Source organism: Callorhinus ursinus, unplaced genomic scaffold (assembly GCF_003265705.2).
Source record: "Callorhinus ursinus isolate GAN/ISIS: 27379988/994484 unplaced genomic scaffold, GSC_fseal_2.0 scaffold25, whole genome shotgun sequence".
NCBI lineage: Eukaryota > Metazoa > Chordata > Mammalia > Carnivora > Otariidae > Callorhinus > Callorhinus ursinus.
The window spans coordinates 40366960-40391411 of record NW_027397087.1 but is presented as its reverse complement, the minus strand read 5'-3'; the positions used below and the strand labels follow the sequence as shown (position 1 = coordinate 40391411).

The window sequence follows — 24452 nt, the reverse complement described above, 5'->3', positions numbered from 1 at the left end:
AAGAGTCTGGAACCCTTGGCCCAAGATGGACCAAAGGGGGCAGGACACTTATCCTCTCCTCACTTGCAGACAGACCTGGGGCCTGGAAGTCCTGCTCAGTGATGGGAGTTCCTGCAGAGACCCTCACTGTGCTGCTCCTCCCTGGCTTCCCTGCAATAAAGCTGAGGCATTTTTGTTGGGGTGGTGAGGGAGAATAAATATATATATTTAATTTATATTTAATATTTAATTTAATTATTTTAACATATAATTATTTTAACATTTAATACATATTTAAAAATATAAAATCAACCTTATAAAAATCATACATGCCAAAAGAAAAAAAAACAACTAAATCATACATGACAAAAGATAAAAAAACAACTAAATCATACATGACAAAAGATAAAAAAACAACTAAATTATGAAATTAAGTTTAACAAAAGATTTCAGTTTCCACTTAATTTAACTGGCTCACCCTTAGAAGCAGTATGATTAATAACTTTACTTTTGAAAGGAAAGAAAAACAACCCTCTTTCAAAGCTTTCTTATATAAAGAAATACTGCTTAACACTTGAACCTAGTCCATAACCAATATGATGGCCAACACAAACACTATAATGTAATAAAAAGAAAAAGTGAAATAACTGAAGCAAGTCAGAGGAATGTATCAAAACAGAAACTATAACACAGGTTTCTTAGACACTAAGAAATTAGCTATGAACAAATTACATTTTTAAGGACCCTTCAGTAAAAACCATATTGAAAAATTATTCGCATAATGAAGAATGCTTGTTAAGAATAGCAAATCATGCAATTAACCTGTCAGAGAGCTTCTAAATACTTAGAATAATCTTGTAAGTATACAAAATCAAAATTATATTTCATAGCATGGTTTTTACACTCCAGACTTGTACAAATTTTAAAATTTTACAAATGTCATTAATACAGTAGCACTAAATTCAAATTAATACAACCAATAATTGAAAAGTAACAAAATAATCCCAACATGACTGATGTATTACCATTTTTACTTATCACTATATTTAATGCATTAATATTCTGTTTATAATTTATCATTGTTCAAAAGAAAATGTTCTATTTTATAATATCCTTTATTAGGTTATGCTGGCATCATAAAACAAGATCCACTTTTTTATTCTCAGTAAGAGTTTTTATATGATTTATGTTATTTTTACCTTCAAAATTTGAAAGAATTCACAAGTAAGCCATCTTGATCAGGAATTTTCTTTGTGAAAAAATATTAATTATACACTCAGATTTTTAAAAAATACTTATTAAATTCCTTCAAGTTTTTCTCATTCCTGCTATGAAAGTTTGGCTACATAGTCTTATTCAAAAAATTTGTCATTTTCTTCTGTTTCTAAATTTAGCATATAAAATTGTTCATAATATCATCTTACTATCTTCTTAATATCCGTGGGATCTCTACTCATGCCCTTATCTCATACCTGGTATTATATCTTGTCTCCTCTTTTTTCATAATCAGTATTAGAAGTCTGTTAATTTTATTAGCCTATTCAAAGAATTATCTTTTGGCTCTGCTGATTTTCTCAATTCTCACCTGTATCTTTCTCCTTCCTTATGTTCCACAGGTTTAACTTGTTCTTTTCTAATTTCCAGAGATAGGTTTTCTTTTTTTCTAATATATGAAATTGAGGCTAGAAATTTTCCTCAAAGCACAGCATTACCTTAAACCCACAAGATTTTAAATGTTAATTTTCACTGAATTCCCATTTTATAATTTTTATTACGATTTCTTCTCTGACTCATGGATTATTCAGAAATATATTCCAAAATTCCAAAAAATTGAGAATTATATGGCTATCTTTTTAAATTGATTTCTAACAATTCCATGGTGTTCAAGAAGACAAAATGAGTTCAATCATCTAAAATTTTGTGAAATTTGTTCAATGGCTTGGCATGTGTCAATTTTGGTAACTGTTCCATGTGTACTTGGATATATATTTGTACTTACAGTTACTACCATGACAAAGTAGTCTACACCAAAATTAACCCTCTTCATGCCAAACACAACTATAAAAGCTAGGCAAACTACATATGTGAACTATCTAAAGGCATTGGAAAGCAACCAAGATAGGCAAGATTCCTGGAAAAGCGAAGGACAACATGAGATCCACATTCACCATAGAATTTTTTCCTGAACATTCGCCATAGAATTTTTTCCTGAAGTCATTTCAAATTCACAATGCAGGGGAAGTGACTCCTAGCAGAAACCAGTAGTCCTGTCTAGATGAAACAAATACTAGAGTTCAATGAGTCTAAAATAACTGAGACTTCAGGGCAAAAAACTTTGAGAGGCAGGAATTGCATTTAACCTTCCCTTAGGAGTCTGACAACTACTAAACTTTGATACCCAGCAAAAAGGAGCTGGAATGCTAATGAGCTAAGCACATATTATATCAACTGTAGAGTGCTAAGGAATTAAAGAATACAGTAGTCATGGCAAACACCCTAGATTTTCAGTTAAGACCCAAAAGGAATAAGGACAAAACTGAAACACATCAATTTTAATAAAACCTCAAACCAAACCTTAAAGGATTAAGGTAAACTGCTTAAACTCTATCTTCTTGCCAGAAGAAAAACAACAATATTTTTGAAAGGAGCCTCTGTAATTTTAAATACACCATGTTAAACATTCAATTAAATATTATGAAGCATGCTAAAAAAAAAAAAGAAAAAAAAGGATCAAATACCTGAGAACTCCCCCAAAATGTTTTTAAAGTAACAAGCCCACAGGTAGTTCAGATATTTTAATTTTTAATTTTCAGATACAGACTTTTCAAAATAGCTATTACTAATATCTTTAAGAAAATATGGATTAGACATACAGAACAGAGGATCAGTGGACTAGAAGACATGTCAGTAAAAAGTTTTCAAGTTGAAGGATCAAAAGAAAAAAATGGAAAAGAATAAGCATATTTGTTAGACATATCAATTATACCAGGTTCATTAATCACATTGTTTAGATATCTTGATTTTTGTTTATTTATACTATCAGTGTTGAGACAGTTATGTTAAAATCTCATAGTATGAGTATAGATTTTTCCATTTTTCCTCTCAATTACGTCAGTTTTTGCTTTATATTTAAGAATTATTTTCCAATTCTGTTAAAATACTCCTTCAATAATTAAAAAAATACGGGCGCCTGGGTGGTGGCTCAGATGGTTAAGCATCTGCCTTCGGCTCAGGTCATGATCTCAGTGTCCTGGGATCAAGTCCCACATCCTGCTCTCTGCTCAGCAGGGCATCTGCCTCTCCCTCTGTGCTCACATGTGCTCTCTCAAATAAATAAGTCAATAAAATGTTTTAAACAAATAGTTAAAAAAATATTTCTCTTTAAAATGTTTCTTGGATACTGTATCTATTTTGTCTGGGAATAAAGGAACACCACGATAAATTTGAATAGGACATGTATAGAATATATTTTCCCATCTTCTTCTTTTGCCTTTTCTACGTTTTCAAATTGAAGGTATATCACTTTAAGCTGAACACACTCGGGCATTATTTTTAATGCAACTATAATTTCAAAAATTTAATATTTAGACCATTTGCGTTTAGTGGACTTCAAAAGAAAGCTGGGAGAGGAATCCTTATATCAAAGAAATTAGATTTTAAACCAAAGGCTGTAATACATAAACATGGATGGGACTGGAGGAGATTATGCTAAGTGAAATAAGCAGAGAAAGTCAATTATCCTATGGTTTCACTTATTTGTGGAACATAAGGAATAGCATGGAGGACATTAGGAGAAGGAAGGGAAAAATGAAGGGGAAGAGAATCAGAGAGGAAGACGAACCACGAGAGACTACAGACTGAGAAACAAACTGAGAGTTTTAAAGGGGAGGGGGGTGGGAGATGTGTTAGCCCGGTGATGGGTATTAAGGAGGTCATGTATTGCATGGAGCACTGGGTGTTATATGTAAACAATGAATCATGGAACACTACATCAACAACTAATGATGTACTGGGACGCCTGCATGGCTTAGTCGGTTAAACATCTGCCTTCGGCTCAGGTCATGATCCCAGCATCCTGGGATCGAGCCCCTCAATGGGCTCCCTGCTCAGTGGAGAGTCTGCTTCTCCCTCTTCCTCTGCTGTTCCCCTTGCTTGTGCTCTCTCACTCTCTCTATCTCAAATAAATAAATAAAATCTTTAAAAAAAAAAACACAAAACCTAATAATGTACTATATGGTGACTAACATAACATAAAAAAAAGACATTAAGAAAGACACTATATCATAATAAAAGGGTCTATCCAACAAGAAGATCTAATAATTGTAAATATTTATGTTCCTATATTGGGAGCAGCCAATTAAATAAACCAATTAATAACAAAATTAAAGAAACACATTGATAATAAAACAATAGTAGGGGACATTAACACTCCACTCAGTAATGGACGTTAACACTCTCCACTCACAGATCATCTAAGCAGAAGATCAACAAGGAAACAAGGGCTTTGAATGACACATTGGACCAGATGGACTTCACAGATATATTCAGAGCATTCCATCCTAAAGCAACAAAATACACATTCTTCTCCAGTGCACATGAAACATTCTCCAGAATAGATAACATAGTGGGTCACAAATCAGGTCTCAACCAGTACGAAAAAATTGGGATTACTCCCTGCATATTTTCAGACCACAATGCTTTAAAACTTGAACCCAATCATAAAAGAAAATTTGGAAGGTACACAAATACATGGAGGTTAAAGAGCATCCTATGAATGGGTCAACCAGGAAATTAAAGAATTGAAAAAATTCATAGAAGCAAATGAAAATGAAAACACAACTGTTGAGGAGAGATGATGGACTCTGAAAAACAAACTGAGGTTTCTAGAGGGGAGGAGGGTAGGGGGATGGGTTAGCCTGGTGATGGGTATTAAAGAGGGCACATTCTGCATGGAGCATTGGGTGTTATGAACAAACAATGAATCATGGAACACTACACCAAAACAAATGATGTAATATATGGTGATTAACATAACAATAAAAAATTAAAAAAAAAAACACAACTGTTGAAAACCTTGGGAATGCAGCAAAGGCAGTCCTAAGAGGCAAGTATATACCAACACAAGCCTTTCTCAAGAAACAAGACTCAAATACACAAGCTAACCTTACACCTAACGGAGGTGAAAAAATAACAGCAAATAAAGCCTAAACCAAGCAGAAGAGAAGAAATCAATGAAATAGAAATTTAAAAAAAAAAGTGGAACAGATCAACAAAACTAGGAACTGGCTCTATGAAAGAATAAACAAAATTGATAAATCCCTAGCCAGACTTATCAAAAAGAAAAGAGAAAGGGCCCAAATAAAGCATGAATGAAAGAGGAGAGGTCACAACCAACACTGAAGAAATACAAACAATTATAAGGACATATTATGAGCAACTATATGTCAACAAATTAGGCAATCTGGAAGAAATGGATGCATTCCTAGAAACATAAAAACTACCAAAACTGAAAGTAATAGAAACCTGAGGAGACCCATAACCAGCAAAGAAATGGAAGCAGTGATCAAAAATTTCCCAAAAAACTAGAGTCCAAGACTAGATGGCCTCCCAGCAGAATTCTACCAAACATTTAAAGAAGAATGAATCTATTCTTCTGAAGCTGTTTCAAAAAACAGAAATGGAAGAAAACTTCCAAACACATTCTATGAGGTCAGCATTACCTTGATCCCAAAACCAAAGACCTGAACAAAAAGAATTAAAGACCAATATCCCTGATGAACATGGATGCAAAAATTTTCACCAAGATACTAGCCAATAGGATCCAACAGTACATTAAAAGGATTATTCACCAGGACCAAGTGGGATTTATTCCTGGGCTGCAAGGGTAGTTCAACATCTGCAAATTAATCAACATGACATACCACATTAATCCAAGAAAGGACAAGAATCCTATGATCCTCTCAATGCAGAAAAAGCATTTGACAAAATACAGCATCCATTCTTGATTAAAACTCTCCAGTGTAGGAATGGAAGGAATATACCTCAATATCATAAAAGCCATCTATGAAAAACCCACAGCGAATATCCTACTCAATAAGGAAAAACTGAGAGAATTTCCCCTAAGATCAGGAACATGGCAGGGATGTCCACTATCACCACTGTTGTTCAACATAGTACTAGAAGTCCTAGCCTCAGCAGTCAGACAACAAAAAGAAGTAAGAGGCATACAAATTGGCAAAGAAGTCAAACTTTCACTCTTTGCAGATGACATGATACTCTATGTTGAAAACCCAAAAGACTGCACCCAAAAATTCCTAGAATTCATATAGGAATTTAGCAACATGGCAGGATATAAAATCAATGCACAAAAGTCAGTCGGATTTCTATACACAAACATGAGACAGAAGAAAGTGAAATTAAGGAATCGATCCAATTTGCAACTGCACCAAAAACTGTAAGATATATAGGAATAAACCTAATCAAGAGGTAAAGGATCTGTACTCTGAAAGCTATAGAAGACTTATGAAAGAAACTGAGGAAGACACAAAGAAATGGAAAAACATTCCACGCTCACTGAATGCAAGAACAATTATTATTAAAATGTCTATGCTATCCAGAGCAATGTACACATTCAATGCAATCCCTATCAAAATACTGTCAACACTTTTCACAGAGCTGGAACAAATAACCCTAAAATTTGTATGGAACCAGAAAGACCCCAAATAGCCAAAAGAATGTTGAAAAAGAAAACCAAAGCTGGTGGCATCACAATTCCAGACTTCAAGCTCTATTACAAAGCTGTCATCATCAAGACAGTATGGACCTGGCACAAACACAGATGGACAGATCAATGGAACAAAATAGAGACCCCAGAAACAGACCCTCAACTCTATGGCCAACTAATCTTCAACCAAGCAGGAAAGAATACCCACTGAAAAAAAGACAGTCTCTTCAACAAATGGTGTTGGGAAATTTGGACAGCCACATGCAGAAGAATGAAACTGAACCATTTCCTTACACCATACACAAAAATAGACTCAAAATGGATGAAAGACCTAAATGTGAGACAGGAATCCAAACCAAAATCCTAGAGAACACAGGCAGCAACCTCTCTGACCTCGGTCACAGCAACTTCTTGCTAGACACATCTCCAAAGGCAAGGGTAACAAAAACAAAAATTAACTATTAGGACTTTATCAAGATAAAGAACTTCTGCATGGCAAAGGAAACAAGTGGACAAAACCAAAAGACAACTGACAGAATGGGAGAAGATATTTGCAAATGACATGTCAGATATAGGGCTAGTATCCAAAACCTATAAAGAACTTATCAAACTCAACACCCAAAGAACAAATAATCCAATCGAAATGGGCAGAAGACATGAACAGACATTTCTCCAAAGAAGACATGCAAATGGCCAACAGACACACAAAAAGGATGCTCAACATCACTTGGCATCAGGGAAATACAAATCAAAACCACAATGAGATACCACCTTACACCAGTGAGAATGGCTCAAATTAACAAGTCAGGAAACAACAGATGTTGGTGAGTACACAGAGAAAGGGGAACCCTCTTACAATCTTGGTGAGTACGCAAGCTGGTACAGCTACTCTGGAAAACAGTATGGAGGTTCCTCAAAAAGATAAAAATAGACCTACCCTACAACCCAGCAATTGCACTACTACGTATTTACCCAAAGGATACAGTGATTTGAAGGGACACCTGTACCCCAATGTTTATAGCAGCAATGTCCACAATAGCCAAACTATGTAAAGAGCCCAGATGTCCACTGACAGATGAATAAAGAAGGTGTGATATAGATATATGCATCGAATATTACTAAGCCATCAAAAAAATGAAATCTTACCATTTGCAACAACGTGGATGAAACTAGAGGGTATCTATAAGCCAATCAGAGAAAGACAATTGTCATATGATTTCACTCACATGTGGAATTTAAGAAAAAAACAGAAGATCACAGGGGAAGGGAGGGAAAAATAAAACAAGATGAAAATAATGAAGGAAACAAACCGTAAGAGACAATTCTCCTAAATCAACCGTAAGAGACTCTTAACTTAGGAAAAAAACAAGGGTTGCTGGAGGGGAGAAGGGTGTGGAATGGGGTAACTGCGTGATGGGCATTAAGGAGGGCACTTGATGGAATGAGCACTGGGTGTTATATCCAACTGATGAATCACTAAATTCTACCTCTGAAACTAATAAAATGCTGTATGTTATATGAATATAAACAAAATTAAATTAAAATTAAAAAGATAGACCATTTACCTTTAATGTAAGAACTGATGTTTTTGCATTTACTTCTACCATTTATAATTTTGTTTTGTCTCATCTGTTTTATGTGTCTTTTTTTTTTTTCTTGGCTTCTTTTGCATTAATTAATTAGTTAAACTTTTACTCTCCTTTGTGGTTTTCTTGAATATACAAAATACATCCTTGACTTATAATGTCTAGTACAAGTCAGTATTTTTGTAACTTCAAAGAAAATGCTAGGATCCTTAAAAATATAATCTCCATTTGGAATATTGTCAGAAATTCTCATTTGGTATGTATTTCAAGCTTTGCACAACATTATGAAACAGCCAATACTAAACATTTAATGTGCTCCACATGTTTACTCCTCCCAGTGTTCATTCCTTTAGGCATTCCTGGGTTTCAATTTGGGATCTCTTTCCCTTAACCTGAAAAACTCTGTAATTCTTCTTTTAGTGTAATTCTACTGATTTCAAGTTCTTTCAATTTTTATTTATCTGGAATTCACTTTTTTGCTGGATATAGAATTCTGTTTTGTCAATTATTTTCTTTCAGCATCTGAAAGATGTCACTGTCATCTGGCTTCCATCAGCTATCAACTTACTCTTGCTCCTTTGAAAGTATAGCTAACCTTAAGAAAACATGATTTTAAACTGTGTGGGTCTGCTTAAACATGGATTCCTTTTGGTATGGTACTATAAGTCTATCTGTTCTTATGATTTTAATAAACATTTTTTCTCTAGTTTCCTTTATTGTAAGAATACAGTATATAATACATAAAGCATACAAAGTATGTGTTGACCATGTTGTCAGTAAGGCTTGTAGTCAACAACAGGCTATTAAGTTTTGGGGGAGACAAAAGTTATATATGAATTTTCAAGGATTATTCACGGTCAACTGCAGTCTTTTTTTTTTTTTTGGTTCTACTTGTAAAGATTTTCTCTTTCCCTGATTTTTAGTATTTTTATTATATTACATCTAAATGAGATTTGTTTTCTATTTTTCCTGCTTGGAGTTCATAGTGCTTCTTAAATACAAAACTGATTTTTCAACAGTTTCGGGAAATCCTTATGGATTATCTCTTCAAACGTTACTTTTACATCATTCACTCTATCCCTTCACAGACTCAATTTACAGGTGTGCTTCTTCTGTGAGTCTCTGCATTTTCCTATTTCTTTTCTCTGTTATATAATCTCAATATTTGCTACTGCACTTAGAATTAAATCAACCCCAATTCTCCTAAATTTTAAATCTTTTTTAAGATTTTACTTATTTATTTGAGAGAGAGCAAGAATGGGAGAGCACGAGAATGGGTGAGGGGAGGAGCAGAGGCAGAGGGAGAAGCAGGCCCCCCACTGAGCAGGAAGCCTGATCGATCATGCGGGGCTCGATCCCAGGACCTTAGGATCATGACCTGAGCCAAAGGCAGGCCCTTAACAAACTGAGCCACCCAGGCGCCCCTTAAATCTCTTCTTGATGTGTGCAAATACATCAGATGTTTTAAAAATTTCATTTATCATCCTGGATTCCTTTCTTCCAGAGCCCTGTAACCGTCAAAAATCTGGATTGGTTGTTCCCTAGGCCCGGTACACAGGTATTATACTGGGATTACCACCATACAGTATTACCTTTGCCTCTCTTTCTGGGCTGGCATCCTCCAGCAGTGATTGGGTCCATGGAGGCAAAAAAAAATTTTGAGATCTTACATGAATGAAAATACCTTCAGCCTGCTTTCAGATTTAATGGATAATTTGGCTGAACATAGAATTTTAGATTAGAAATCATTTTCCTTCAGAATTCTGAAAACATTGCTCAATTTTCTTGTGGCTTCTAGGGATAATTTAGCAGAAGCAGATGCCATTCTGATTCTTGGTCAATTGTATATAAAATGACTATGTTCTCTAATTTTAAGCCTCTCATCATCTGTAGTATTCATAAATTTCCTAACATGTTTTGGTGTCATTCTATTTTCATCCACTGTAGTGGGGCACTTAATGGGCCCTTTTGGTCTAGAAACTTATATCCTCTGTTAAAGGAAATTTACTTTCATTATTTAATTTCATGATTTCCTCCTTCCTCTCTCTTTCTAAAATTCATGTTATTGGGGCGCCTGGGTAGCTCAGTCGTTAAGTGTCTGCCTTCAGCTCAGGTCATGATCCCAGGGTCCTGGGATAGAGCCTCGCAATGGGCTCCTTGCTCAGCGGGAAGCCCGCTTCTCCCTCTCCCACTCCTGCTTGTGTTCCCTCTCGCTGTGTCTCTCTCTGTCAAATAAATAAATAAAATCTTGAAATAAATAAATAAATAAAATTCATGTTATCAAATGCTGGATAGTCCCATTATCTATTTTTATATACCAAGCCCAAAACCTAGCATCTTAAAACACTAACCATGTTATTTCCACGCAATTCTTTGAGTCAGAAATCTGAGGAGTGCTCAGTGGAGGGAGGTCTCCTCTCATATCAGCTAGAGTTGCTCACCTAAGGCCAGACTGTTCATGATGCCTTCACCACACGCCTAAAGCCTTGGTACCAGTTGCTGGCTGAGATAGCTAGGTTCTCCTTCTCATGGCCTCTTTCTCCTCACATATTCTCTCATTATTCAGTGGCCTATGCTGGGCCTCTTTACATGGTAGCTGGCTTCCAACAAGGAGAAAATGGAAGGTGCAAGACCCCATACAGGCTAGACTGCGAATTTACCAATCACTCTTGTCACATTCTACTGATCATATCAAGTCGAAGGGCAAACCAAAGATTCATGGGGAGGAAAAACAGACTCCACCACTTGATAATGGATGGTGAGGAATGGGAGAAATTGCTGGCACCCATCTTTGCAGATAATCTACAATAGTCCACAATCTGGCTTCAGATTGCTCAAGTCTCCTAAGAATAGCAGACACTCATCCAATTACAGTATCAGCCTCAAAGACCAATATCTCATGATCTACCCTGGATCTGGATTTGTTCCTCAGGTGTGGATTCTCTTGATCTGCAAATATGGCAGCTCAACGGGAGAAGAGGGCTTGAAGTAGAAACAAGGATGAGGCATCTCAACATTATCGCTACAGGCAGTCTTCCACTTAACCTACTTATAATCAATATTACTCCCAACTTTCCAATGTGCCTGATATCCTTCAGGTAAGACACCATCTCTTTTATGTTCTATATAGAATAAACCTCCAATATTCTGCTGGGGTGAGGGAGATACCGTCATCCTACTATTCAGAGTTGAGGACAAGTGGGGAGAATTTGAGATGACTAACATATAATCCCTACCTTTATCCTCACTTCCAGAAACAACTGCTTGCAATTTTTTATCCTCTGGGGAGTTCTGTGGAACAAACTGGATTGCTTTACAGTTTTGTCCACTCTCTGAGTTTAGGATTCAGCTAACTCACTCAAATGTCACCACTGGTCTACTTTCCAACTTCCAAAAATTTGTCTTTAACTCTTAACCTTTCTCTTTTTCCTTAAGTCCTATTTTTCAATCCTTTTACATCATTTTAGTTGAGTTTAGGAAAGAGGAAAGTAAATGTATGTGCTCCAACTGTCACCTTTAACAAAAATCATTTTTATAGGCTATCATTACAAACTTCAATACCAGAGCTAGTGCTATTATAAATTACTTAAGATATAAACCATAAATCACTTTCATAAAAGTGCATCAAAACCCCAAAATGAGACCAAAGTAGTCAAAAACAAAATTTCCTGATACATGAACATGGATACTTTTTTTAAGTCTAGTTATAATTAAGACCTATCATTTCATCTCAACCAAATGAGCCACACTCATAAATAATCTGAGAGTAATGCTTTAAACAAAACCATGATATACTTTAATACCATGATTCCTTTAAAATATTTTTTGCAATAATGATTTAACACATTTTTCTCAGACTCTTTCACAATATATAAAAACTAAACTTGGTTCTGCATTCTCTTACCTTTTCCTAGAAGAAAGAAGTCACAACTACTCTCAATTTTCTAATACTACTAGTCTATATAGAGAAACCAAGGGCAATATACTGGGTAGGAGTAGGAGTATTATTTGAATAAGCAAACATGACTTACTGAGACCAAAATGGAAAAGAGTATCAGTAATGTAAAGGTGGCAATGCATTTATGTCCAATAAAACATTTCTTTCTGAGCCAAGAAGCTCTAAAGGGATCTTCCATCGAAGAAAAACAGGAAGCAGTACTCTCAAGTTGCTCCTTAATTCATTACACAAATTCACTGTAATAATTCTAAAATCCAGGGCTCTACAGATGTATAAAAAATTCACTTGGGGGGTGAGGGCAGCCCCCAGTGCAAGTGTGGCCCCTGGGGCCCAGCAGCCTCCCGACTGTTGTGAAGAGCCACAGGCTGCAGTGACAGATGGAGTGGGAGGGCCTGGCGGAGTCCTCAGAGCCAGCCACCAGGGCACGGAACCACTGCACCTACCTCACCAAGGGGCCCAGCTCAAGGTGTCCACTGCCCTGTCCTCTGACCCATGGGCCCGGAGCAAACGCAGTCTGGAGACTGCCCACTGGCTCTTCTCTCTCTCCTCCCCTCAGCCTCTCTGCACTACCCCAGGCTAAAGGCAACCGAGCCAAGGCTCCAAGAGCAACGGTTTGATCTCCCACTCCAAGTGATGAATTCATCTTAGTTTTGGATAGGCCTTCCTTACGGTTTGTACTTCAAGACTAAGGACACTTAAAAGAAAGAAAATGCATAGCTCACCTATTGCCAGCCTGACAGCATAAGTTTTAGGAATCAAGAAGGAGCACTGGGTTATTGCCTAAGACTAAGCCTTTAAATTCCAGTTGGATGCTGCATAGCCATGTGCACACTTGAACATGAAAATGATCTTCCATCAAGGAGATCTCCTTCAACTAAATCAACTGAAGTGGTTGGAAGAAGAATGGACCCCCTATCTGACCAAACTCAGCCAGACAAATTAAATCAGTCTTTTTGGGCAAGGAGTAAAGCTGTTACAAGGGTGGCCTAATCACTTTCTCCTCGCACCACCACTGAGCAGCCCCTTCCAGGACTGTCACCTATATGTAGGTGGTGCCCTATACAAGGGCACCTGGCTAAGACAGCAAATGAGGACTGAAATCCTGCCAGGCTTCATTCACAAAGCCAAGTTTATTGGTGTATGGCTATGTCTACTCAGACGACATGGTATGGGCTAGAGGCACCCTGTATGGGCTAGAGGCAGTTCTGACCATCCTACTACCATATCCCTGTTGTACCCAGGATTATATTGCTTACCTCAGGTGGACTGAAGATTCTCATAAACAGATTAGGCTTATTGTAAAAGATGAAATGTTTGAAACAAATTGAAATTAATTCCATAGGTAAACTCAAAATATTACTATAGATGTGAATTATGTTTGTGTATATTTTTATATATATAAATATACAGTTATGTGGATACACATTTCTATATAAAAGTTAGCACAACTTAAACTTAGTAAATGTTTAAAATAAAAACCACTCTGGATTTCTATATAAAAATACTTTATGAAGGAAAAGAATTTTTTTTTACATTAGACAATCAGTTTTGGCTTTTCACATTCTAAGTTCAGACAATTTTGAGTTAAGAGAGAAGATAACATCTATGTTCCAAAAGAGATTCTGGTTAGATTTGCTATGTTCTCATTTTCATTACTTCTCTTTTGTTTAATAAGAATCTCACTCCCTACTCTCCGGCTGCTCCCTCATGGTACCCATCCTCCCCATTGTATCAACATTTATCTTCCCCAATCAAGGCTGATACTACCCAATCTCTTCTTAAAATTCCCTCCTATGACCTCTGCTTCTCCACTGTATACTCTAGGTTTTATATGATAAAGTACAAACACCACTGTTGTCAAACTCCATGAAAGAAATTCTTATGGGATAACCAGAATATGGGATAACCTCAGAATAATAGTCCTATTTATTTATGCCCTGTAATTATTTTCATGGTATAGAAAACAAATGTGTAAGCAAAGATAAACTGAGTATCATTTTAGTACCAAAATAATATTCAAATATTAATGAAGTGGTGACATGCTACTTAAAAGTATAGTCAATTTTTTTCTACTTTAAGTCAAAAGAGTTATAAAAGATCTTATAAGTGTATTGACAAAAGAATGATTCTCTTAAAGTTTACATAGGGCAAACCTGAGATTAGAATGTGCATCTGCATAAGCTTTCATACAGTTTTAAGATTGTTTTATTAAGATTATCTTAAGGCAAATTAATATCACAAGTGATGCAAAAAGATAAATATGTAATGCCGTTAGCATCAGTTTCAAGTAAAATATATAAAACTCCATATGCTTCTACCTGTCTACTATATAAAAAGATTGATTCAAAGCCACTTGCCATTTTTGGGGCACCTGGGTGGCTCAGTCAGTTAAGTGTCAGACTCTCGATTTCAGCTCAGGGTTGTGAGATCAAGCCTGCTTCAGGCTCCATGCTGGGCATGGAGTCTGCTTAAGATTCTCTCCCCTTCCATGAAAAAAAAAAAAAAAGTCACTTGCCATTTTTGCGAGAAGTCTTCTGCACTGTCATTGGTGGGCACGACTGAGCAGGAGCTACATCTGAAACAGGAGAGCCTGTATGATGAGCCTTTACTTTGTCAGCCCAACTGACACCTGTAGGAGCCAGACGGGGAGTAGCCACTGTGCCTGGTGAACCCCTATGGAGAAAATTCTGCATTAATAAATCAAATATAAAAGTTAAAATTTTTTAAATTTAAATATATACTTAATATTATTCTGGGTCTCTATTTCTGATTTTTGTTTGTTATTTCCTTCCTCTACTAAATTTCAGCTAAGGATCTTTTTATAGTTCCTTGTGGTGTAATTTATTTCAACTATTTTTCTTAATACAAGCATTTATAGCATAAATTTCACTCTAACATCTGCTTTTGCCACATCCCATATGTTGTAGAATATTGTGTTTTCTTTTTCTTTTGAAACATATTTTGATTTACCACTTGATTTCTTATTTGGCCCACTGCTTGTGCAGCAGTGTGTTGTTTAATATTTACATATTAAATATTTAATATTTACATTGTAAAAAATAAAAAAGTTGAAAAAATGAAAAATGAAAAAATAAATACCATGAAATATTATGCAGCCAATAAGAAGAAATGGACTATGCATGATAACAAAAAAAAAAGAACTTGGAATACTTCCAAATAAAAAAGCAGTGTAACATTTTATTCCTCACTCATTTGGTTATATGTCCCACTTTTCTATCACTGTTATTTACATCATGTTTATTTAAATGAAATTTAATTAACACAATTCAAAATCCTTTAACTTTCAAAATAAAAGTTAAAATTTTTTTTGCTTAATATATTTAAATTTTAAATAAATTGGGTGTATATATCCACATATATAGAATACCATACAGCCAGAGCAATTTAAGTCAAATATATTCATAAATTTATGTTGGTCTAATACTTCATTAATCTAATATAGTATAACATATTGTATGGGAACAGGGATAATATAAAAGCTCTCATTCAGTTTAAAAGAAAATTTCTGTTAAATGGGGGAATCTTAAAAAATATACATATATACCTGGAACATTTTATTTCAATTTAAAAACTCCTATCTTTTAATAATATAAACGTGCATTAATTTGTCAATCTATTGACACAGACACTACCAAAACAGGCTTTTTCTTTGTGTACATTTCTTACATGAACCATGACCACAAGTATAATACTTCAATGGCAATATCCAATTTTGGTTTCTTTAAAATGAAGTGAGAATTTAGTGACACCTATTAAACATTCTAAGGGTATAATCCTCCTCAACTTTAACAATATCTTCCCCAATCTTTTGACAGCAAACTTTAATAGTTCACCTTTATCAAAGCTTTCTAACAACTTATCTAAGTTTTCACAGAAACAATAACTCTTTTTGTACTCATATTTAACCGGTTTCTTTAATATTTAAATTATGAGTTAAATAATGAAAACAAAGCAAGTTTGGTGACTACATATTCTGATAAACATTTAACTCAACCAGTAAAAGTGAGTAGATATATTAAAAAGTAGCCTATGAAACACAATTTTCAGCACACTGAAAAAAAGTAGGTTTTACAATGATAATAAAGAATGCCATTTAGTCCAACAATATGATTAGATGGAGATCAGTACAAGAACTTTTACCATGCATGCATTAAAGGCTTCCAATGTTAAAAGAAAACATGCATTATACAACATTCTGAACCACAGACCAATGGACTACATTATATAAGTACATCCCTTAAAATGGTGCTTGAATATACAGTTACTTGGTTTTGTTTGCTTATATACCTTTCTCCTATTCCACTGGTTCTACTCAGTAACTTTAATGAGCTTTTACTAAGCGCCAGGTACAATGTTAGGTGCTTGGGATACAGAAGATATGACAAGGATATTGCGTTAAAGAAGATTATAGTATGAATACAAAAAAGAAACATTAAAAAGGTTATAATACATCGCAAATATAATAATAATACAAATAGATGCAAGATTCAGTAGTAACAAGAGATGAAGATGACTGTGACGTGGTTGGGGAGGGGATAAAAAGCAGTCAAGAAAGGTTAGGTTTTTGTTTTTGTTTTTTAAGATTTTATTTATTTGAGAGAGAGAGAGAGAGAGAGAGCACAAGCAGGGGGAGGGGCAAAGGGAGAGGGAGAAGCAGGCTCCCCGCCAAGCAAGGAGCCCGACATGGAGCTTGATCCCAGGACTCTGGGATCATGACCTGAGCCGAAGGCAGATGCTCAACCGACTGAGCCACCCAGGCACCTCAAGAAAGGTTAGGTTTTAACACAGGAAAGAGAAATGACCAAGTAAACTACTTACCACCCCTCCAATTACACATCCAATATTAAGACTCACTCTGAAGAATTAAGAGTCCAAACAAAACTATGTCTTAAAAACAAATTTCCCCAGGGACATTTAAGGAAAACAACAGTGATGACTGTTTAACATTATAGCTGCCAGAGGTGACAGTAACATTTGGGGCAAATGAGGGGCTGACTAAAAAACTTCAAAGGAAAATCTGGAGAATGGAATGGCCACAGGGGGCTTTGAAAAGCTCCTACATATTCCTGGAAATCAAGAAGGCCACACATATGTACAGGGTTCTGTGCATGCCCCAGAAAGATCTGAGAAGGCCCTAACACCTCACTTCTGACTGACCTTGAGGCTCTGAGGAAGCAGGAAATGAATGTTGGAGCACTGAAGGTATGTACAACACACACACAGAACTAGGAAACTTTTGTCAAATCAAGCAGAAACTTTAGTGACTACACATGACAAAGAAAAAAGACTTGAGAAAACTAGTTCAAGAGAGTTTTTGAACAGTAACAATATCACTACCACCAAACCCACAAGAACAAATCCTGAAGAGGTAGCAATCTGATCTCCAAAGCTGCCACATTATTTAAAATATCCAGTTTCAACAAAAAAAGTCACAAGACATGCAAATAAAACAGGAAGGTATGACCCATTCATACACACATAAAAGAACAGTAACTGAAACTGTCCTCAAGGAAACCCAGACGCTGGGCTTACAAGACAGACTAAATCAGGTACTATAATTATCTTCAAAGAATAGTGAAGAACAAAAGAAAATTGTGTCTAAAAAACTAAAGTATGCAAACAATGTTTCACCAACTATAGTATCATTAAAGAGAAGGTAAATATAAAAAAGTACTACATAGATATTCTGAGTTGAAAAATACAGTAACTACAATGAAAAATTCACCAGAGAGGCTCAACAGCAGATTTGAGCTAACAAAATAAAGAATCAGCAAACTTGAAGAGAGGACAACTGAGATTATATGAAAAACAGAATGAAAAAAGAATGCAGAAAAACAGACCCTCAAAGACCTGTGAAACACCGCCCCAAGTACCAACATAGGTATAGGGAGATTCCCAGGAAAGAAAAAGGCGCAAAAAGGATATTTGCAGAAATGGACAAAAACGTTCCAAATTTGATGAAAAACATTCACCTATACATCCAAAAGTTTCAACAACTCTAAATAGGATAAACTCAGAGATCCACACCTAGATATATCACAAACTATCCAAAGACAAAGATAAAATCATGAAAGAAGCAAGAGAAAAGTGAAGCATCTTAAAATGGATCCCTAATAAGAGTAACAGTTGCTTTCTCATCAGAAACCATGGGAGTCAGAAGGAAGTGAGAGAGGGTGCCTGGGTGGCACAGTCAGTTAAGCACCCAAGCCTTGGTTTCAGCTCAGGTCATGATCTCAGGGTTGGGAGATTGAGCCCCAAGTCGGGCTCTGCAGTCTGATTGAGATTCTCTCTCCTTCTGCCCCTCCTGCTCATTCTCTTTCTCTCAAATAAATAAATAAGTCTTTAAAAAAAAAAAAATCTTAAAAAATTTAAAATTAAAAAAAAATTTTTTTTTAAATTAAGAAGGAAGTGAGAGGACCTATTCAAAGTCCTGAAACAAAAAGACTTTCAACCAAGAATTCTATGCACGACACAAAACTATCCTTCCAAAACTGAAGGACAAATTAAGATATTCTCAGAAAAACAAAAACCAAGAAAAACTGTCAGTGGCAGACCTGCCAACAAGACATACTAAAGGGAGTCCTTCAGGCTGAAATGAGAGGACACTACACAATAACTTGAATCCACATGAAGATATAAAAAACACTAGTAAAAGTAACTACATAGGTAAATACAAAAAAATATATAAATGTATTTTTGTTTATAACTTTTTTCTATCTGATTTAAAATGTAACTGCATAAAACAATAATTATAAAAACTGCAACGATAGGATTACAATGCATAAAGATATAATTTTCAGGACACTAACACAGCTTATGAAACATATTTAGATCTTTCGTTGTGAAAGCAATTGCCAATTCATGTTATGAATCATTTAGCATGACATATGTTTATGGGTTTTAATTTTGGATCCTAATTATATTTCAATATATTACATTTCCTAAAAGCTCAATTTTACCCTCTTGGATTTTTTTTTATTCAAACAATTTCAAACACATACACAAACATATACAGGGATTTTTTTATAGTGGAATATCAGTTTTATAATACTATATTATCCACAGAAAATAATTTATTGTAATGCAAGTCTTAGTTTTTTTGAGTTCATCTCACCCAAAATTTAAGCTTCTTCGAGCATTTGATGTTACACTTATTCTATCTGTCGATGGACTTGGAATCACATGACGTCCTGGAGACATCTTCTTTACTTCCCAAGCCAAAGAAGTTGGTCTGTCAATTTAAGACATGCAAGAGATTAAATTAACAGAGAAAAAAGAAAAAAAACTAGTATTTTTTCTTGGTTGTTAGGGGTGAAAACATAATCAGGTCACAAATTTTCCTTAGAGCACTGTTCACCAGAAAGTTACCATATTACCCAATAAGCAACACAGATAATGCATGGTCCAGGATTTTCCACCCACTGTAGCATAGCAGCACAACCCTACATATCTAAAAAGGCCATGGGTTTACAAAGACATGAGATATACTACTTATGTTTTAAAAGCCTCCACATACCCAGCTAAAAACACATTAAAAAGGCAATTGTACTAAATCAGTCTACTTATACAACTCAATTTGTATCTGATGTCCTGGAAAAACCAAGGGTGTAGAACAGAGATCAAGACAGAAAAACAGTTGTGAGGTTAAATGAAGAATACACAGGAAAATATGAAGTCTCCTTTCCTCTACATGAGAGTGGGAGCATAAACCTTCCTTGCTCTTTGCTGGGAAAGCTAACTTCTTCACTAGCCCCAGAACCTTGAAAGGATGCACAATCTTTACTAAACCGTTTTCCTGGGACACCTGGGTGACTCAGTCCCACATCTGGCTCCTTGCTCAGTGGGGAGCCTGCTTCTCCCTCTACCTGCTGTTCTCCCTGCTTGTGCGCTTTCTCTCTCTCTCGCTTTTTCTCTGACAAATAAAATCCTAAAAAAAAATAAAACATAAATTGTTTTTCTCAAGCAGCATTTTCTATATTCCTAATGGCCTCATTACAAACCTCTATAACTCCCCAGAATCTCCTTCCCTCTTACCTTCCATCCAATCTAGTGGTTGTGATTTTTTCCTCACATTAAAAAGTGATATTTGTTGGGGCACCTGCGTGGTTCAGTCGGTTAAGTACCTGACTCATGATTTCAGCTCAGGTCATGATCTCAGGCCTGTGAAATCAAGCCCTGCATCAGGCTCCACACCAGGCAATGAGCCTGCCTGAGATATTCTCTCCCCATCTCTTTGCCCCTCCCCAACCTCTTTCTCTCCCTCTCTAAAAAAAAAAAAAAAAAAAAGTCGTATTTGTTGTCAGAAAACGGGAAAATGCAGATAAAAGATTATCCAAATTAAATCTAAAGCTTTTGACAATTTGTCAAATCCCCTTTCAGAAAGCTTCTAACAAATCATACTTCTACTAGATGAAAAGTGCCCATTTCCGTTGAACGTTGCCAACAGTTAGGATCTTGTTTTAGAAATTTCAATGGCTTGTGAAAGAGATGGCATTACTTGCAAAGTCTAAGAACATTACTACCTGGCACTTTATAGGAAAAGTTTGCTGACTCCTATGCTAGAGTTTCAGTCTTGTGAGGAGTTTTCTTTTTCTTTTTTCTTTTAAGATTTATTTATTTATTTAGTTATTTGGGGGGGAGCACACGAGCGGTGGGAGAGGCAGAGGGGGAGGGAGAGGGAGAATTTCTCAAATCATGAGTTCTTTTTCTTACAGAAATTTCAATAACAGTGCATTTTTAAATTCATTAGCAAAAATTTTTTTGTTTTTAAAAATATATTTTTATTATCATTACTAGTGGGGCTGTACATTTTTTTACCAGCCATTTAAATTTCTTCTTGGGGGGGGGCGGTGCTTGGGTGGCTCAGTCAGTTAAGTATCTGACTCTTGATTTCGGCTGTCATATTCTCAAGGTCCTGAGATCAAGCCCTGTGACAGCTCCACGCTCAGTGGGGAGTCTGCTTCTCTCCCTCTCCTTCTGCCCTGCCCCCTGCTTGTGCTCAATCTCTCTCTCAAATAAATCTTTAAAAAATATATAAAATAGGGGCACCTAGGTGGCTCAGTCGTTAAGCATCTGCCTTCGGCTCAGGTCATGATCCCAGCGTCCTGGGATCGAGCCCCGCATGGGGCTCCTTGCTCTGCGGGAAGCCTGCTTCTCCCTCTCCTGCTCCCCCTGCTTGTGTTCCCTCTCTCACTGTGTCTCTCTTTGTTAATAAATAAATAAATAAATAAATAAATAAAAAATCTTTAAAAAAATAAAAATGTATAAAATAAAAAATAAATTTCTTCTTTGGTATTTGCATGTTGGTAACTTTTGCCATTTTTTTCCACTGGGATTTTCATCATTTTCTAATGGATTTGAAATCATTTACTACTACTACTATTATTACTATATGGCTACATAACCTTTGGCACAGATAACTACTTAAATTTTAATTTTTCATGCAGAAAGGCATATTTTATTCCTATTAAATCAAGCCTATTAATACTTCCTTTGTGGTTTCTGCCTTTGTCTTACAAAGTCCTTACCCACAATAAAAATATATAAATATTTACCTATATTTTCTTCTCTATGTACAACTGCAGTTTTTACATTTAAATCTCAAATGAATTTTGATGCATGATTTGAAGAAAGATGGGTAATGCCATCTATAGGGAATTTAAGGTTGCTTTCTATATCTGGGAGCTGCCTCAAGAAGCAAAGAGCAGATATGCTGATAACTTCTTAAGATAAAAAGAGATAAAAAGAGAAGTCTCAGGTGTGGTACCTGGATATGGTACCAGGACAGAGTTAACTAACTTGGACTTGGCCTCAGAATCTTTCTTAATACAATCCTCAACACAGCCACCGCTACCTGACAAGTTTATAAGCAGGCAAAAAAAATCTAGTTAGCTTCTTATGCATTGGTGGTGATATTATATAGACCCTTTTGGATTCAAGAAACAGAAACTCAAGTTAAATTTAAAAAGAAAAAGAAATAAAGATTTACTCTAAGGATAAAAACTATATAAGGTAAAGGACATCCAAGGTGGGGAAAAACTACAATCAAGACTCATGAGGATTAGACCAAAAGGAAAGAGGCTTAAAAGCAACAATCTTAAGCTCTCAAAGACCACATGATTTCCTTCATCCCTGATTCTCTCTGTATATCTATTCCATTTTCTTTGAACCTGCTTTCTTCTGCTTATCTTCACAAGAACAATATAGCCACCAATCTCAAATTAGCATGATGATCCCTTAACTTGGTTCAACCCAGTGAAGGAATGTACTACCCCCAAATCTAATCACCTCTTCTCAGGGGTTAGGGGTGAAACTGCTTGGTACAAACATGGACTAGGCTTGACCCACCCAGGGACTGTGGGTAAAGCAAGTACCAAAAAACCATATCAAAACTTGCCATTATGAGATGTCAGTCAGTCAGAGAAAGACAAATACCATATGATTTCACTCATATGTGGAATTTAAGAAACAAAACAGATGAACATAGGGGAAGGGAAGGAAAAATAAGATGAAAACTGAGAGGGAGGCAAACCATAAGAGATGCCAAACTCTAGGAAACAAACTGAGGGCTGCTGGGAGGGAGGTGGGTAGGGGGAAAGGGTAACTGGGTGATGAGCATTAAGGAGGGCACTTGATGTAATGAGCACTGGGTGTTACATGCAGTCACTAAATTCTACCTCTGAAACAAAACAAAACAAAAAAAAGAAAAGAAAAAAGAAACAAAACAAAGATTGGGGGAGACAAACCAAAAAACAGATTCTTAACTATAGAGAACAGATGGCTATGATGGGGGTGGGGGCAGGGGAGGCACGAATGGGTGAAATAGGTGAAGGGGATTAAGAGTACACTTATTGTGATGAGCATGGAGTAATGTACAGAATTGTTGAATCACTATACTGTATACCTGAAACTTAACTACACTGGAATTAAAAACATTTTTCTTTCATTATGAAAAACAAAAATGTTAAAAGGATCAACATATCATGGTTTCCCTGGATTTGGTTTCCTGGGGATCAAGCCTTCCTGGATTTGACTCTTGGAATTCCTTCACCCCCCTGGATCCCCCATGGGGCTGATACAGATAGGACAAAAAACGAGTTCTCTACTGGACAATTCCACTTACAGAAATTGAACCACAGTTAAATCCTAGGGAAAGAGGCAGCCTAGGCCTGTTTCCTCTGGGTGAAAAGGTAATTGTAGCTTCATGTGACTTGGCCTAGCCCACAAGGGCTCAGGTTTCACTTATAAGCATAACTAAACAAAAATTGTGCTTCTGCCTTTGCACATGACCAAAATAATATTAAGTCTAGTTGATCACCTATCTCTGGAATATCTCTCAACTCTCCCTGTTGCTACTATTCTAGTCTGAGTGGCCATAATCTATAAACTATACTGCTGCACCTCAACCTTCCCACACTACAGCCAGAAAGATCTTTTAAAATCACAATTCTGATATGTCACTTCCTTACTTAAAAATATTTTATGGCTCAAAATAAAGTCTAAAGTTTTTAACATGTCCACAGAACCCTACATGATCTGGTCCCAGCCTACTTCTCTAGGCTCATCTCATGCTACTCTTCCCCTTGTCCTCTCCATTCCAGTCCTGCTAAACTCAAAATTCCTTTACTTACTGTGTTCTCTACTTCCAGGTTATCACATATACCATTGCCTCTACCTGCGGTTACTCTTTTACTCTTTCTTTGTCATGCCAACTCCTACTTGATATTTCTGTCTCACTTAAATATGACCTCTTTGGGGAAGCCTTCCTGGATTCAGCAAACTGGTTGATGGTGCTTTTCCTTATATTCCCAAAGTACACTGTATTTTCATGACACTTTGTACACTGGTAAGTATTTAACATCAATTTTTCCTGTGAATGCACTATATACTTCATGAGGACGGGGACTGTGTCTGTTCCCTTCCCCACAACAGTCCCAGAGTCTGGTGCACAGGACTCAGATGTTGTGTGGTGATTCCAAATGAAGGTTTCTCGAAGCAGATGAACATATGGGGAACGGGGGGGGGGGGAGAGAGAGGCAGACCATAAAACAGACTCTTAACTATAGAGAACAAACTAAGGGTTCCTAGAGGGAAGGTGGGCAGGGGGATAGGTTAAATGGGTGATGGGATTAAGGAGGGCATTTGTGATGAGCACTGGGTATTATATGTAAGTGATGAATCACTA

At 36.2% G+C, this 24452-nt stretch overlaps 1 protein-coding gene across 4 annotated transcripts in view; it reads right to left on the bottom strand.

Annotated features, from left to right (window-relative positions):
- The window catches only part of SCAPER (S-phase cyclin A associated protein in the ER), a 539023-nt gene that overhangs the window by 425488 nt on the left and 89083 nt on the right, over positions 1 to 24452 (bottom strand). For all 4 annotated transcript variants that reach the window (XM_025883907.2, XM_025883909.2, XM_025883908.2 and 1 more), the window contains 2 exons: positions 19383 to 19499; positions 14763 to 14920 (listed from right to left, as the gene is read on the bottom strand). In XM_025883907.2, coding sequence (XP_025739692.1) covers positions 14763 to 14920; positions 19383 to 19499 — 275 coding nt within the window. The remainder of the gene's footprint in view (positions 1 to 14762; positions 14921 to 19382; positions 19500 to 24452) is intronic.